The 16,533-nt window shown below is 33.9% G+C and overlaps 1 protein-coding gene across 22 annotated transcripts in view; it reads right to left on the minus strand.

The window, feature by feature from the left end:
• LOC103674198 (sarcolemma associated protein) overlaps positions 1-16,533 on the minus strand; it is a 142,249-nt gene that overhangs the window by 45,359 nt on the left and 80,357 nt on the right. For 4 of the 22 annotated variants that reach the window (XM_008703078.2, XM_040628638.1, XM_008703070.2 and 1 more), the window contains exons 5-13: positions 15,418-15,480; positions 11,646-11,741; positions 11,324-11,395; positions 9,863-10,003; positions 8,621-8,758; positions 7,380-7,548; positions 7,242-7,292; positions 6,702-6,752; positions 2,153-2,215 (exon numbers count right to left, since the gene is read on the minus strand). In XM_008703078.2, the coding sequence (XP_008701300.2) occupies positions 2,153-2,215; positions 6,702-6,752; positions 7,242-7,292; positions 7,380-7,548; positions 8,621-8,758; positions 9,863-10,003; positions 11,324-11,395; positions 11,646-11,741; positions 15,418-15,480 (844 nt within the window). The remainder of the gene's footprint in view (positions 1-2,152; positions 2,216-6,701; positions 6,753-7,241; positions 7,293-7,379; positions 7,549-8,620; positions 8,759-9,862; positions 10,004-11,323; positions 11,396-11,645; positions 11,742-15,417; positions 15,481-16,533) is intronic. The other 18 variants (XM_040628643.1, XM_040628644.1, XM_008703075.2 and 15 more) reach the window with 6 other exon arrangements.

Below are 16,533 nucleotides of genomic sequence, written 5' to 3' on the forward strand. Positions count from 1 at the left end.
CCAACTCTGGCTATCCAAATATAAGGAGCCAACAGATTTGGAATCCTCATTAACCAAACCCTTGCTACTTGTTACCAAAACTCGGGAACTGAACAGATTCAGATAATGGGCTATATCCCTAGATACATGAATTTACATCCAAACTTCCTCTGTTGGCACTTAGGGACCCAATGGATTCAGACATCTAGGAATACTTGCATTTTATTTTTTTGTTCTTTGGTTCACTCTTTGTCCACAAGAAAAGGATTTTATATTATCATTTTCCCCTCTGTACCACATTTAACATTTTCCCCATGCTATTACATAGTTCTCATAAACATAATTTTATTAGCTAATAACCCCCCCCCCCATTGAGGGGATTGCTATAATTTACATAACTTCTGCTCTATATCTGAATGTTTACCGGTCCATTTGGCTCTCGTAACTATGACACAATAAAAATCTCCAAACATGTTTTTCTTTTTTTAAAAAAATATTTTATTTATTTATTTGACAGAGAGAGTGAGTGAGCACAAGCAGGGGAGCTGCAGGCAGAGGGAGAGGGAGAAGCAGGCTCCCTGAGAAGCAGGGAGCCCAATGTGGGGCTCGATCCCAGGGCCCTGGGATCATGACTTGAGCTGAAGGCAGACGTTTAACTGACTGAGCCACCCAGACGCCCCTCCAAATATCTTTTTCTTAATGTGAAACAAACGTCGTTCTATATTACAACTATAGCTAAATATTTTACACATTTTATAATAATACTTTAAATGATTTTTGCAAATTGCAATTTAGTCTTTTTTTTTATAGTTTTCTATTCTTATTACTTTGGGCTCAAAATACAAGTCACAAAAATTTTAATAAAATAAACATTAAAAATGGTCATATGTAATAAAACTAAGTATAAAATCAGTCTCCTAAAGATTTATATTTTAGACTCTATATTCTGCTTTTAGCTGGTTTCAGTGGATACCAATTATTTTGTCCCAAATCCCTGTGCCAATTTCCCATAAAACTGAAATTTAGTAATAAGATAAAAAAAACATGGGCTAATCTTTGCTTTATGAAAAAGTTTTAAAGGACAAGATATATGCCATATTTATTAAATAATTTTCCTCAAAATAGAATTAAATTGACATTCAACATCACTGTCTCTAAAATGGACAAAAACAGAAGCTCTTCTAAAACTATTAAATGAAATTCCAGGTTTCCTTAAGACATCTCCAGGGAGTATAACATTTGATCTACTGCATTTGCTATAATTACCAGGTGTGGCCCTTATAAGCCTCAAGTGCTCCTGAGATTGTGTGTGGGGGAGGAGAGAGAACCACATATGCTTGCACGTCCACAGATGAACTCATGAGCATAAAAACATGAGAAGTCGCTCGTTTCAAAAAGAGAGCGAACAGGAAGAGAAAAATGCTCAACAAAATGTATTGTATGTCTGGTAGGAAAAATATAGATGTCATCAATAAATCTTTTATTACACATAGTGACCTTTAATTATCACTAAGACCAAAAGAATATCACAACCTCATGATTTAAGCAGCCACGTGACTGATTTTCAAGTAAGAGGGAATTCATGATACTTTCACTCGGAATTCAGCAGAGGTCCAAATCACCTCAAAAGCCAACCTATCCATCTTTATTATTAAAGACAGCCTTTCCAAGGGTAGGTGGTTGATGTCAGACTGTAGAACAATCTATTGTTACTCCTTCCCTAAAAGGTCCTGCTGCCCTAAGGGCCATCTTCAGATCTGAGTGCCCAAACAAAATCACTGTTTTCATGGCTTCATTTAATCATTTAAGAAATTTATTTAAGAACTTCAAATGCAAATCTGATAGAACTAGAACTTAAATAAAACAGGCTAATGTTTAGGTGCTTGACATTCCATTTTATTCCCTGCTCGACAACAATTTTTATTTAAAAGCCTGAAACTTCCTCCTTTTTTTGGTGGGCAATACGAAATCCATCTTTGAAGGCAAATGCCACAAAAATAATTTTTTCAAAAGAGAGAAGCCAAAACAGTATGAAAAGTATTGCTGCTGTCTGAAGATGGCCCTCTGCACTTCTACCATAACAAACACATTGAGATCTTCATTTTTCCTCTCATTTTTTCAATTTTTGCCCCTGACTTCATTAAAATCAATGTGAAAAATACTCTGTACTCACTCTGGCATTCTATGAATTGATGAATAAAAGTGCAGTCCCCGCCACTCTTTGAAAGCAAGTGCTCTAATAAAGAAAGAAACACCTTTAAGGATATAGTTTGTTGCTGTTTTTGAAAACCAACAGCAAAGGTAGGAAAACTGAAATGTATTAACATGAGTAACTCTGAATAAGATTCATAAAAGTTTAATATATTTTTAATATTAATAGCAGACATATTTTGGAGTTAAATAAAGCTAAATGACTGAAAATTATAATTATATAATCATTGATTTGTATCCTGAATGGTTAGCTTTTAAAGGTGCAGTTTCTATCCAAAGAGCTCAAGAAAACCACAGATATATTGCTTTAAAAAGCTTCTTCCACTTTTAAAATACACCTTTCTCCATGACAGCTTAATAAATACCTGTAAATAATTTTTAAATTTTATTATTTGTTCTTACTGAATTAATTCTCAAATAACTGTCTTCTAACAGTCCCTCTTCAAAGCTATTCTTCTTAGTTAAGAGGCAAAAGATAAATATTTTAAGAATACCATGAAAAAATGCCTTAAAAATTTTAAGACACTGATGCAACATTTCAATTTTTAGGCTTTCATTTCACAAATAACCTTTCCCTTTGAGTCATTTAATCTGTACTTTATATACTCTCAAAATATTACATTGTTTATCTCCACCCAAATGATTAAAGTCAATGCCTATGCATTTTAAAATAAGAGCCTGGAAAATGGTTTTGCTCAGGTCAAACAGAATTTGTTTTGTTTTGTTTTGTTTTAATGAGTGGAGAGAATCAAAACCTAACAGGAGTTTAAGAAAAGTTTCAACCCTTTTCTTAAAATAATCTTAATTTACATTGATTCAAAGAGTTAACTTCTGAATCTGGATAACATCCTTCAATTACATCTCTGGATCTTTCAAAACTACTAAATAGACTTTGGAAGTTCAAGTGCTAAAAATATATCCCAATATGATGACTATCTGGAAGGTGTGAAAGCGCTAAAAGCTGTCAAAGAGAACATAAGTTAGTACCACTCAGCCTGTGAAAGCCTCTTTTCTTTTCTCATTTCAACCCACCTCACCCCTCATCATCTCAACTTTGCTTGAGAGGCAGGCATCTCCTACTCTGATCACATTACAACTTCTATTGACATCCTTACTGATGCCATCTCCTTTACCTTCCTGCTGAAATCGTCATTCTCTATCTACTTACATGGTGTACAGAGCCTCTAGTCAACAGTTATATATATATGTGTGTGTGTATAGTTGTATATAATTGTATAGTTGTATAGTTACACTATACAAAAATACACTATAGTCCCAAAAAGGAAAGAAAAGAAAAAAAGGCTAGCTGCCAACAGAAATTAAAAAAAAAAAAAGTCTAATAAATAGCATTTGCTGATTGGAGCCCAGAAATCCAAAACAGAAGCCCTCAGTTAAACAGTAATTACCATGATCAAAGTTTGTTTTACATAAATCCTACCTAAGCCATGATAACATTTTCAGAACTCCAACTATACAACATCATGGTTAAATAAGAAAACTCATTTGAAACCAAATTTTAACCTAAAGGACTTAATAGAACTTACATGAAACAAAATTTTGGACTATCATCACAGGACTTTAGATGACATTTATTACTGCAGCACATCCCACCGTTACTCACTAAGCCCCGAATCACCCTTTCCTCTACTCTCATTTTAATATCTGGACTCTAGATTAAAATATTTATTATACTAGTTTAGATAAAATGCAAGATAAATATAAATATATATATATATGACTTCTAAAAAGGCATTTTCTAAGATATAAGAGGAAAGTCTTTCAGATAGTATATGTAAAAGATTTGGGTCATGACACTTTTAATACTTCATTACTTGAATTCAGCCCCTTGGGAATTCACTTTGCCAAAAGTATAAAAGATGTCACTGATAATGCAAAGAGATCAGATACTTAAGGTGGGGGAAAAGGGGAGGCATGTCTAAGATCCCAAATAGGGCTGTGGAAATGTAAAGGAAAGACAGATACAGAAACAAAAGAGAGAACTGTGATACTTAAAATGTGTTTTATTTATACACGATTTTCCTATAAATTTTGATTTTCTATACTACCTGTGCTGTCCAATACACATGCTCAATACACATGTGGCTACTGAGCCCTGAAAAAATGGCTAGTTTGAATTGAGATATGTTGTAATTGTAAAATAAATATACACTGGTTTCAAAAACTTACCAAGGAAAAAGGAATGTGAAATACTTTACTTATAATATTTTAATATTGATTACATGTTGAAATTATATTTTTGATATAGTGGGTTAAAGTAAATATATTATGAAACATTATGAAAACACATTATTAACACTTCACCTGTATCTTTTTATATTTTTAATGTGGTTATCAGAAACTTTTAAATTATATATGTGACTCTCATAATATTTCTATTAGAGCTTTTCTATACTAAGATACATTCGAATTATGCTTATCAGATAAGATACAAAAACATTTATAGTATAAAACCTGTGCCTATATCAGCTACTTTAGATTTTAGTAATTTCAAAAATAGAGTTTACTAGAGAAACAGCATTAATCTTAACATCTCCAGATATTTAAAAAATATTCTCTTAAAACTATACTTTTTTCTCTCTCTACTATTTAAAGAGTAATTTTAGATAAAGTCATATCTGATAGCATATTGTGGCTATGGACTTTGGTAATACTGGAATGCTTGATAATTGGTTTGTTATTATATAACAAATGATTCAGAACAGACTCATCTTATTCCAAAATCCACTCTGTACTAAATCTGGTATAATGAAGCTTTTGTGCATATCAAGATATTTACTATTTCATTTCGTTAAAGATATACTGCAGGTGACTCACACTACTCAATTTATCACCACTAAAAAACCAAACACACCAGTAGGGAAAAAACAATCATGGTAAGAAGTACCCTAAAGTATCCAAAATATCTTATTCAGTCTAAAATCAAGGAGTCGTCTCCAACTATTCTCATCTAAATCAATTGGAATTGGCAAAAAAATTTAAGCAGTAATCTGACAACTCTAAAATAATATAAAGATGATTTAGTGTATATAAAGGGATTCTCTTAAGTGAAGCAAGGGCATGTTCCCAGCTTGAGTTAACACTAACATTATTAATAAATACATGCTTAAATCGAAACGGTGATGAATTGGAATGAAAAGTGCTCATGCCAGAAAGGGGAAAAAAAGCAAATAATGACAACAAAAAATAAAAATTTGTTTAACAATGACAAGCTTTTAGAAGATGAGGATTAAGTCATTTCATATATGTTTGCTAAATACAATTAATAAATAGAAATTAGTAATATTAGTAATGAATATAAACTACACCTTTAAAAATTCTCAAATTGAAACTCAAACTGGTGTTCTAAAATGTAGATGTATTTTATAAAACACATATAGTCAAATAACAATGATTAATGACAATAACTTTTAATTTAGAAATTTCAAGATTTGTTACAGAATATATGCAATATTAGGTCTTGAGCTTATAGCTCACATATACGTGATTACTTGAGCCTATCTTTCCGGTTCCGGATTAAAAACCAACCACACAAAAACAAGAACCAAAAAACACCTCCTAACTTTACCAGAGTTGGCTGCTGCCCCAAGAACTATAAAGATATCCCCTGATACATGAAAAAGATATTAATAAGAAGTTCTGAGTATTGACCTATCTTCCACTAACTTTGGTATAAAAACTAAGATGAGAGGTACACAGATTTGTAAACACAGAAAATAATTTTATTCATTCTGTACTTCAAGCACCTAATGCAGATCTGGCACATAGCTGGTGCTCAAATAATGTTGGATGGATGGAAATGGGGGAGGGTGCATGGGGATCTTCACAACTGAAGGAATGTACAAGCCTTTGGGTAAAAAGTGCCCCATGCAGTAACAGGAAAACCAAGAGTAGCTACACATTTTGGCAAGAGATAATGCAAGCTATCCAGAAAGACGGGTCACAGTAAACTAATCATTAACAATAAATGATCTTTCAGATAGCAGAAATGACTGACCCTGTTTTTTCTGATTAAAGAAACAGATGTGTACAGTATAAAGAAAGCAGTTTCTATGACATATCCAAGAGCTCAATGGGCTGTTAAGTAAACTCTTGGCCAGGGATAGGGCAGGACACAAACATTAAAACTGGAGGCCCAATATCCTCAGGAAACAGTACCTGATGGAAGAAAATTGTAGTAGAGTTCTTTGAAAAATATACTGGGGGAGAAAGCTATACTATGCTATATAAACCAATGTTAAAGTTGAACGTTATCATTTTCCTGTTATTTGAAGAGTTAAAATTTCCATATAACAAGGGATATCTAACCAAAAATCATAGCATTAAGAATTACAAAATACAGGGAAGCTTTTTTTTAAAGCTGGGATTCAGTGGTCTATGAACTGCGTGCTTTTCGTTCCAAACACTTAAAACCTTAAAACGCTGACCTCTCTATCCTGCTTAAATAGTAAAAGGATATCATGAAAGAAAAACATTTAAATTTTTTACACTACCTTTTTCTGTGCTCCCATTTATTTTAGGTAAGAAGTCATCAACTTGTATCCCTAGGATTAAGACAGTGTATCATTGCCTGATCAAAGAAAGTGTTACTTTAAAACTGGCCTCAAGTGTAACCATGGCATTCTGTATTCCTACTTACATTAAGACAGTATAGCACACTTCAAATTTGTTTTTAGAAGAAGGGTTCAACTGGCCATTTTCTATTGACTCAGAGAAAAAGCTAAAACTGCCTAGTAGCCTTCCAATGAACCTCAAAAGAAAAAGGGTCCTGCTGTGCATGTATTTTTCTTATTTAAATATCTCTAAGTAGAATGTCTCAGATGCAGAAATTTCATTTATCTCAAGGACTAAACAATGGTGCCCACTGGTGGCAATCAAGCATACTTTCAAAGGAAATTTTCTGAAAGACTGTTGATACTTTATACCTAAAACATAAAATATCCCTTCTAAAATAAATACCCCCTGAGAGAGTAAACATCAAAAGTTCAATGAAAAAATTCAGCTTTAAATAAGAAATATGGTAACACACCTACCTAAACTGCTGCATTCTTTAAGAGTTTTCTCCTGAAGATGTTCTAACCGTACTGTAAATAAAAGTCCAAGAAAAAGATATTTCACAGATAAAAGAAAAAAAAATCAAATCAAATCAACTTCTGGACTAGCTAACTTACCTTGTAAAGCTGTTAGCCTTTCATTGGTGAAGTCATTATCAGCTTGCAAAGCTTCTATTTTTGCCTGGAGCTCCTGTTCTTTTTCTTCCATTTCATCTATTTTATGCTGTAATTCTTTTTTCTCAGCTTGTCCCTTCTGTTGGATTTCTTCTTGTTTTCCCTCTGCTACCTGTTGAGAAAGAAAAAAATTTTCAGTTATTTCATAAAGTCTGAAATTGCTTTCAGAGGCCTATAGCAGGACTGCTTTTATTCACCATAAACTTCTAAGGAGAATATTCAATAGTATAGAACATATTTGTAAATGTCAAAATAATGTCAAAAGTGCTCTGCATTGAGGTCATGCTTCCCTATCACCTAGGAAAGAAAAACTTGTAGCAGGCAAACAGGCCTAATACATACAGATAAGGGGGTCAAAATGAAAAACTCCACAGTTTTCAAGAGGGAAATATGTAAGGTTTTCCCCTGAAATTACTATTGTTTAAATTAGTTTGTAAGTTCTAAAATGTAACTTACTCTGATATTTTAAACAAAACTGTGTTTAGGTGAAGGAATGATGATCATAAGCACTTTCCAAAATGACCTCCTTTTAACAAGACCAGTCTTTGAAACTATTACAGGTTCACTAACCACACAGAGAGGAGGTATGCCCTGGTCTTCTCTAACAAATACATATCTTCTAGCCACTCATTCCATGGTTTGAATTATTTAAAGATGGGTCTTCACAAACTGAGTTATAACATTTTAAATGATCAATTTGACATTACCTCTGGCCTCATCTGTCCTAATCCTAAATGTCCTATAGCTATAGGGAGCTGTAGCTGAAGCAGTTAATAACATCCCAGGAAGTTACAAGGGTCCATACAGATCACTCCAAGATTACTTCTGCGCTTGTTCCAACATAGTTGGGCTCTGCCTTTGGGGCTGCCCAAGGATAAGCAGATTCAAGTTTTTAAAAAGTCTAAATATCTGGGGGTTTGCTGATTTACATCTACTTCCTGTTATATATTAAAAGATGCCTGTTGGGAAGTACTATTTATTTCCATCCAGAGGAAGTATGTCAGCTTTTATAGACTTTCAATTATCTGTGGCAATGGGGTTTGGGCTAAATGGCACCTTATTTTTGCTACAAATTTCAACCATTACCAAATTTTACATCAACAACTATTCAGCAATACCTAACCTCTTAACTGTCCAGTGTGTTAGGGACAATTAACATACTTTCAGGTTGAGTAAATACATACCTTTAATTTATCAGATAAATCTTTAATCTCATTAACTGCTCCATTATATTTATTGGCTAATTCTCTTAATTCTTCCTGAGTCCGTTCATTCATTTCTTTAAGATGGGTACATTCATCTTCAGTATTACTCAGACTTCGCTGTAATTCAAGTTTACAGATAACTAATTTAGAATAAATGCACATTCTAAATTCAATTTCTAAAAAGTGTTAACTCTATGGGCTGTTCTAAATTAACATCTGCCCTGGCCTTTACATAAGAGTTAAACAACATAAGAATTTTAATTTACTTTAGGTACATGCTAAAACAGAAAATACAACAAAAAATTTGAAGAAAAACAAAACAACAGAAAGGGGGCAGGGGAGGAAAAGATGTTACTTTTATATAACTACTCTTTTAAAAGGCCACTGGGTATGACTGTAAGACTTGAAAATATTTTAAGCTATCAATTCCTGAAAGCAAGTTTGATAATATGCACAATCAACTTAATAAGAATATTAGAAGACAGCAAGCAATTTTCTTTCCTTGAATGTCAAATTAGTGACACAACAGTGAATTAGTTACTATGGGATGAGGCTATTTTAGAAACTATTACTACACCATATTCTATAGTTATACTATATATAGTATTTTTACTATTCAGTTTCCAATGGGCATTTTAATTAAATCCGGTAACAAATAACTTCTGTGATAATTTAGCAGTGGTTCAACGGAATGACCTACATTATCGATTAGGTTGTTTTTAAAGCAATGAGAATCACATTTGATTATTCCTAAAAGATCAAGAAAAGACCTCAGAGTTATTTTCTCTTTGACATCCAAAGTTAGACACAGTTTTCTTCTCTAGAGGATGGGTAAATAAGAACAGTGGTAAGGTTCTCCACCTTCAACTAACTAACCTCAATTGAAAGAAAAGCAAAATTAGGTGACAGGAGATCAATTCCCTGGCACATATCACAGTCCACTGTGTGAGAGGCTGAATCCTAAGCAGAATGCACACAGTAAGACCCCCTGATTAGGCTTTTATTTGCTTAGCCACTGAGTAGTGACACAAGCACCAGACTCACGTGGTTATGTTGAAAATTCCTAACAACGAAAACAGGATCCTACCTCTTCCCACTTGATAGACAGGAAATATTTCCTAGCTATATAATACTCAAGTTTAAAATGTCCTAGAATATTAGCAATTTTAGGCTAAAAAATTTAAATCACACTACCACTTTGTATTTGTTAAAATGAAATACCTCAACTTCTGAAAGTTTTCTAACCACTTCAATTTTCTCCTGAAGAACCCGCCTCAGGGACTCTTTGGCTGTCGTCTCGTAGTTGTGTTTATCCTCCTGTAATGCTATCAGTTCCTTCCGTAAACTATCTTCTGTTTGATTCTAGGATTAGAAGATATTTACAATTATAGCCGAGTAATTTTTTAAAGTATTTACCATTTGAAAAAATAACACATTATGACGCTCTTTGAATTCTATATTGAGGTACCTCCAAATACAAATAATGTTGGCCCTGTATTAACTGAAGCCTAATTTAAAAGTTGCATTGTAAATTATGCCTTCACAAATATATTAATCCACACTTCCAATAGAAAAAAAATGTCAAAGGAAATGGAGAATTTCTCTCAAATGTACAAAATGAATTAAGTCTCCTATCTGTCATATTCTCTGTAAGCCACAATATTTACATTTGTGGGCAAAAATAATCTCTTACTTTCAAAGGGGCCAAGCATTTTAAAAAAAATGGTTAAGCCAAAAGGAATAAGAGCAGCCTGAGGAAAAAGCTGATTCCAGCTCTGAGGCAGGAAATGTAGAAGATGAGTCTGGAACACCTTGTCTAAAATGACAGCAGGAAGATATCAAAGTTTGCTGGGGTTCTACCGAAAGGACTCAGACACCAAAGATGGGATAATTTGAGCATCAGTAAGAACAACAAATGGAATAGGCTGAAACACACGAAATATATTTAAATCTAAGTTTGGGAAAAAAAAACACTTCATAGTCATTCTTTGGTGGGTGAGAAGGAACCAATTCATTACTTTGAAATCCAGTAAATAAATGGAGAAAATCATTTATCCTTCTTTTCCTAAAGAAAATGACTTCAGGGTAACAAAATGGTTTATGAGGGGGAATAGAAGTATTTACAGAAGTAATCCAACTAATAAATGAAGGAAAAACAGAACTACAACATCACCATGGATCTAGGCAAGGATCATCGGAAATTGCTAATATCTCAAAAAGAAAGACAACTAGACCTTATGGTGCCTTCTGGTGAAAGTACACAATACTATTCATGAAGTATTGTTGGCAAAAAACAGTTGAACCTAAATCAGATCAAATCTCTAGATCAAACTACCAATTTATGGTGTGGGAGAAGAACTAGAAGGATGTTTAAATAACAATCCAGATTGAGGGAAATTATAGAGGACAAATGACCCAGTTTCTCCAGCAAATATCAACTGTGATAGAAAAAAAAGAAAGAGTTGTATATGGGTATTCAATATACAATTCTTTCTCCTTACATGTATGTTTGAAATTTCCTATAATGACAAAAGATTTAAAAGAATGGTGAAAACGTATAAATGTTTTAGCATGTACTCAAAATGACAGTCAAAGAAACGAAGCTACATAAAAAACTATGCATTTTTCATGCATAGTTTATGCATTTTTCTTTATGGATCTTTACTTGAGATTAATACTTACTTTGGAGCATGCCTGTAATTGGTTTCCCATAACTTCTAACCGTGATAAGAGTCTATCTTCATCTATTAAAGCCTGTTGAAGAAAAATTAAATATAAATAAAATCCCAGGATAACTAAAAAATTACACATACCAAAAAGGTTGCTACTGCCAAAAAAAGATATAAAATCATAAAACTAACCAAAATCCATTGTAAAATGTTAAATTTTCAATAATTGGTCATTAAGAAATAACTTTGCCTGCTAAAAAAATTCACTTTTAATCAATATCTAAGGGATACTAATATACTTAAATGCTTCTTGAATATAAAGGCAACTGGAATACCTGCCAACTGGTATCTGAAGCCTCTTGGGTGATAGCTAGTAGCCGCTGAAGTGTGGCTAACTTCTGTTCCAACATCTGTTCCCGATGTAAGGCCTCCTAATAGTACAAATCACAAAAGAGATTCTAATAAACTCAGCATGACCCTTGAAGAGAAATCAAAGTACATTCTGAAAACAGTCTCCTCTTACATCCCACTTCATATCTTACTTTCAAATCTGATAAATCTACCTTGTAAAATATATATAAGTCACATCGTTTTAGTCTCATTTCCTGGTCTGTTAGGGGTACTGAGCTGCACCTCCCCCTATTAACAGAAAACAAATCCCCTGTTTTTGTTTTCCTTTTACTCATAATTTATAAGAGTTTAAAATTTAAAAAAAGGAAACCCAGATTAGAAGAATCTAACGAATGTTTAACCCTCCATTTTATCTCTCCCTCTCTCTATATATATCTATATAAAACCCTCCATTTCCAATTTTATATAAATTTTTAAAAATATATACGTATCTTTCAGAACAAACTCATTTCAAACTAAGCCAAACAATTTGGTCAGTAGGGAAGATACTTCTTAATGGCTTGGCTGCATGAGTATGACATCTAAAATAGAAATGTCTTTTAATTTTTCCTTTCAAGAATGATATATATAAATATATATATTTAAGGAGAGAGACTGTTTCACAATCTCTTGCATTTTCAGGTGTTCTGATTCTTTGTGACTGTATACTACTTAGCAGCAATCAAATATGCCAAAAATAATAAGAGTCCACCAACGTAATTAAGGGATCAAGGAGTTATATAACTATTTGGCAGCTCCAAAGGGATATTTTTACAGAGAAGGACATTGGCAAGCAAAGCCTTATCTCTAGGTCACTTGTTAACATTTGATAGCTGTTAAGAGGGTCTCCTTCACTAGAAGTCAAGGTGAAAACGCTCACACAGCATTCAGCTGTGGTTATGGCACACCTTTAAATTTCACTTTCTTCTATTCCTGTCATTAGCCAAAGAAGAACACTTACTACCCTAATACCTCTGGAGCCACATCAAAAAAGAAGGATATGCTTCAAAGACAGTACTTGAGGTTTAAAGTATGCATTTATTTTTCTCCACATCCTTGATAAATAACAATTAAAGAAAATTTGATCTAATTAGAGTTACAGGTACCGTTTTTTTAAATATAACTCTAAAAATATAGATTAAGGAATCTAATAAAAGCCATAAAACACAGCTTACACTTAAAAGAGACTAGTTGCCAAGTTTATTTTAAGCTATTAAAAGATTCCTAATATCCAGGAAATTACATTAAATCCTGCAGAAAGTTTTTCTTAAAAACAAAACCACCAAACAATCACTACTTCCACTAGGTGGTGTAATTTCACCTTTTTAAACTCAATTCCAGGGGCGCCTGGGTGGCTCAGTCGTTAAGCGTCCCTGCTAGGCAAGGAGCCTACTCCTCCCTCTCCCAACTCCCCCCTGCTTGTGTTCCCTCTCTCACTGTCTCTCGCTGTTAAATAAACAAATAAAATCTTTCAAACAACAACAACAACAAAAACTCAATTCCATTTAGAGATTTCATAATTCCATGAACCACATCCTAACAGAAATCTAATACTTCCAGGAATGGCTTTTAGTTCTAAGGCATGAAATGTATCTATTTCAGTTTTTACTCAAAAGTTTTATGATTTACATTAGAACTTTAGCAATTCAAAAAGATGTATACAGAAAAGATAGCACAGTATAATCCTCTCTCAAAAATCAGGAAAGAACAGTGAAAGATGATGCCCACTATGAATATTCAAAGAACTGACAAAATTGGAAAAAGAACTGGAGTGAGTCAGGGCATTAGACTCACAGTCCAGGATGACTGGTAACTATACGGTGGAAATCAGGAAATCATTTTACCTATAATTAGCCTCATATTTCTCACATGAAAAATGGAGGTCAGACAAGATTAATCTCAAAGTTTTCTTCTACCTCTAAAAATAAGAGAGCTCTAGGTCAGCTAGTGTGCCTTTCTATTGAGTGGTATAACTGCTAACATGTATGGCATACATTCTATGTGACAGACACTGTTCTAAGTGCTTTACATATATTGATTCATTTATTCTTCACAATTCTGTGAGATACATGCTATTATACCCACATCATAGATGAAGAAAATGAGGCTCACAAAAGGGTTAAACCACCTTCCCAAAAGGTGTGAAGTTAAAGCCACAGACCAAGTCCAGGGAATTCTGGCTAGATTCTGTGCTTTTAGACACTTTACTGAACTACAAATATGTAAAACGGCTTTTCTATGCACCATTACATAATGCCCAGTGGAAGGTAAGATCTGATTGATACTCTTGACAATTTTCAGACTTGTACATTCTCAACTGAGGGAGAACTGCTCTTAGTGATTGATTCCTATAAAAGAATGTAGGAACCAGGATCCCTGGTTTGGTCCTATCATTTTTATAAAGCAACTGAAGACCTACACATGTAAAACGATTTACCCAAAGTCACAGAACTCAGCAGCAGAGCCAAGATAAAAACTTTATAATCTCTAAATTCCTCATCTAGGGTTTTTCTTCACCATTTTCCCTCACCAGAATAATGACGATAATCCAGGTGAAATCTCCCAAAATCAAGAAGGAAAAAAAAGCCACTTATTTCCTTTTTGGAGATTTCTATGGCTCTTTAAATACAGCATTAACTTCTTCAGGAGCCCATTCCATGTAACTGCCTTATCAAGGTATCTTTCTACAGATCCAGCAGCACAGCATAGTGGTTAAGGGCAGAGACTCTGAGGTCTGACTGTCTGGGTTCAAATCCTAGTTCTACCACAGAGTAAGGGTGTAATACTGTATAAATTATTTAATCTTCCAGACTCTCAGTTACTCCATCTATAAAAATGGGAATAAAATATGTACCTTACAGGATTGTTCTGAAGGTTAAATGAAAAGAGGTGAAGTGCTAGACTAGAGTCTGGCGTACAGTAAGTGCTATATAATCATTTGCTATTAATATTATACTAAGCAACCAAGATCTCTCCAGGTTTAATTTTACTTAAAAGTCATCTATGAATAAAGAACCATTTTGAAACGTCCTCATATTTGAATGAAAAAAAAACTTCTCTTGTACAGAACCCTATCTTTTCTGGGCTTAATAATCCTGATTCTTTTTTTTTTTAAAGATTTTATTTATTTATATACCAGAGAGAGAGAGAGCACGTGTGCGCACAAGCAGGGGGAGCAGCAGGGAGAAGGAGAAGCAGGCTCCCTGCTGAACAAGGAGCCCAATGAGGAACTTGATCCCAGGACCCTGGGATCACAGACCTGAGCTGAAGGCAGATGCTTAACCCACTGAGCCACCCAGGCATCCCAATAATCCTGATTCTTTTTATCCTTTCTTCACAACACCTAGTTTTAATCCTTTTTTAACTTTGAGAGATATTTCTTTTGTATTTGTATAGTCAATATTTCTTTTTTTTTTTTTTTTAAAGATTTTATTTATTTATTCGACAGAGATAGAGACAACCAGTGAGAGAGGGAACACAAGCAGGGGGAGTGGGAGAGGAAGAAGCAGGCTCATAGCAGAAGAGCCTGATGTGGGGCTCGATCCCAGATCGCTGGGATCACGCCCTGAGCCGAAGGCAGACGCCCAACCGCCGTGCCACCCAGGCGCCCCTGTATAGTCAATATTTCTTTAGCCTATATTTGTGAACTAGCAAAATCAAATCTAAGTTGTTTAATTCTACTTTTAAAAACTAAGAATTTTCAAGATTTTCTTTTACCTGTAGATACTGAGAAAGCTGGAATAGTTCCTGAGAATACATACTTGGAGTGTTAGCAGCAACCTAGAAACAAATGACACAAGCACCAATAGTCACACAAAACATTTATAAAAGACACTAAAACCAAACCAAGTCCTGGAAATGTCTATTTACTGACATATGCAAAATAAAAATTATTTTTCAGCTTAACGAGTTCCTTTCGTTTTCAAAGTATTTCTGTCTCATGTCTAGAATTTGTAAATGGTATTATTTTTTGCTGACCAGTCTGAGATTTATAAGCAGGGTGGTGGAACAAGTACTACTCATGAAAACATTCCTTGATACATCAAATCACAAACACAGCACAACAGCAATACAGCCCTTTCTTAATTCAGAAATAATACATCCTAAATCAACAGATTTACGTTTATCCCCTTTAAAATTCATTGTTAAATAGTTCTTCAAAACGCCAACAAGTCACAATTTTTTAGAAGTAACCATCTTCAAAATGGAAGTTGTATGTGGGGTTGCAGGGAGAGATTGGACATGAAATGTAACACTGTGTCCAATGGCCAGAGGCAGTGAAAATAGATTTGTCCAGAAAGGATGGATGGATGGATGGATGGATGGAAGGAAGGAAGGAAGGAAGGAAGGAAGAGAAAGAAAGAAGCTTCGTCTTTTTTTTTTCTTCTTCTTTAAACTACAGGTAGGTTTAAGAAGAAAAAGATGGGAAATAATGGTGTTTAAATTACAACTCACAGAAAAAAATACTTTGAACTCAAGAGTATTAGAAGAAATACCTTCAATAAGGGGTTCTTCCCAAGTGTGGAACATAGAACCATGGCATTATACATCCCCCCACCAAAAAAGAAGAAGATACCATTAGGTTGCTGTAACATTTACCCATATCCTCAACACCACCAAGCCTTATGTATTATTAATGACGTTAATAGCATCATTCTTAAGTTCAGAAAGTATATTTTTATTAATATGCTAACTAGCATTATTCTTAAACGTTAGTCCTAAATTGGCAAGGCCATTATTTACTTCTGAAATAATGCTTGGTATTACTGAGGTTGATGATCAACCACTTTTACTTCTAAAAAAGGAATCTAACAGGGAACTTCAGTTTTAGGC

Source organism: Ursus maritimus, unplaced genomic scaffold (assembly GCF_017311325.1).
Source record: "Ursus maritimus isolate PB19 unplaced genomic scaffold, ASM1731132v1 scaffold_14, whole genome shotgun sequence".
NCBI classification, from domain to species: Eukaryota; Metazoa; Chordata; class Mammalia; order Carnivora; family Ursidae; genus Ursus; species Ursus maritimus.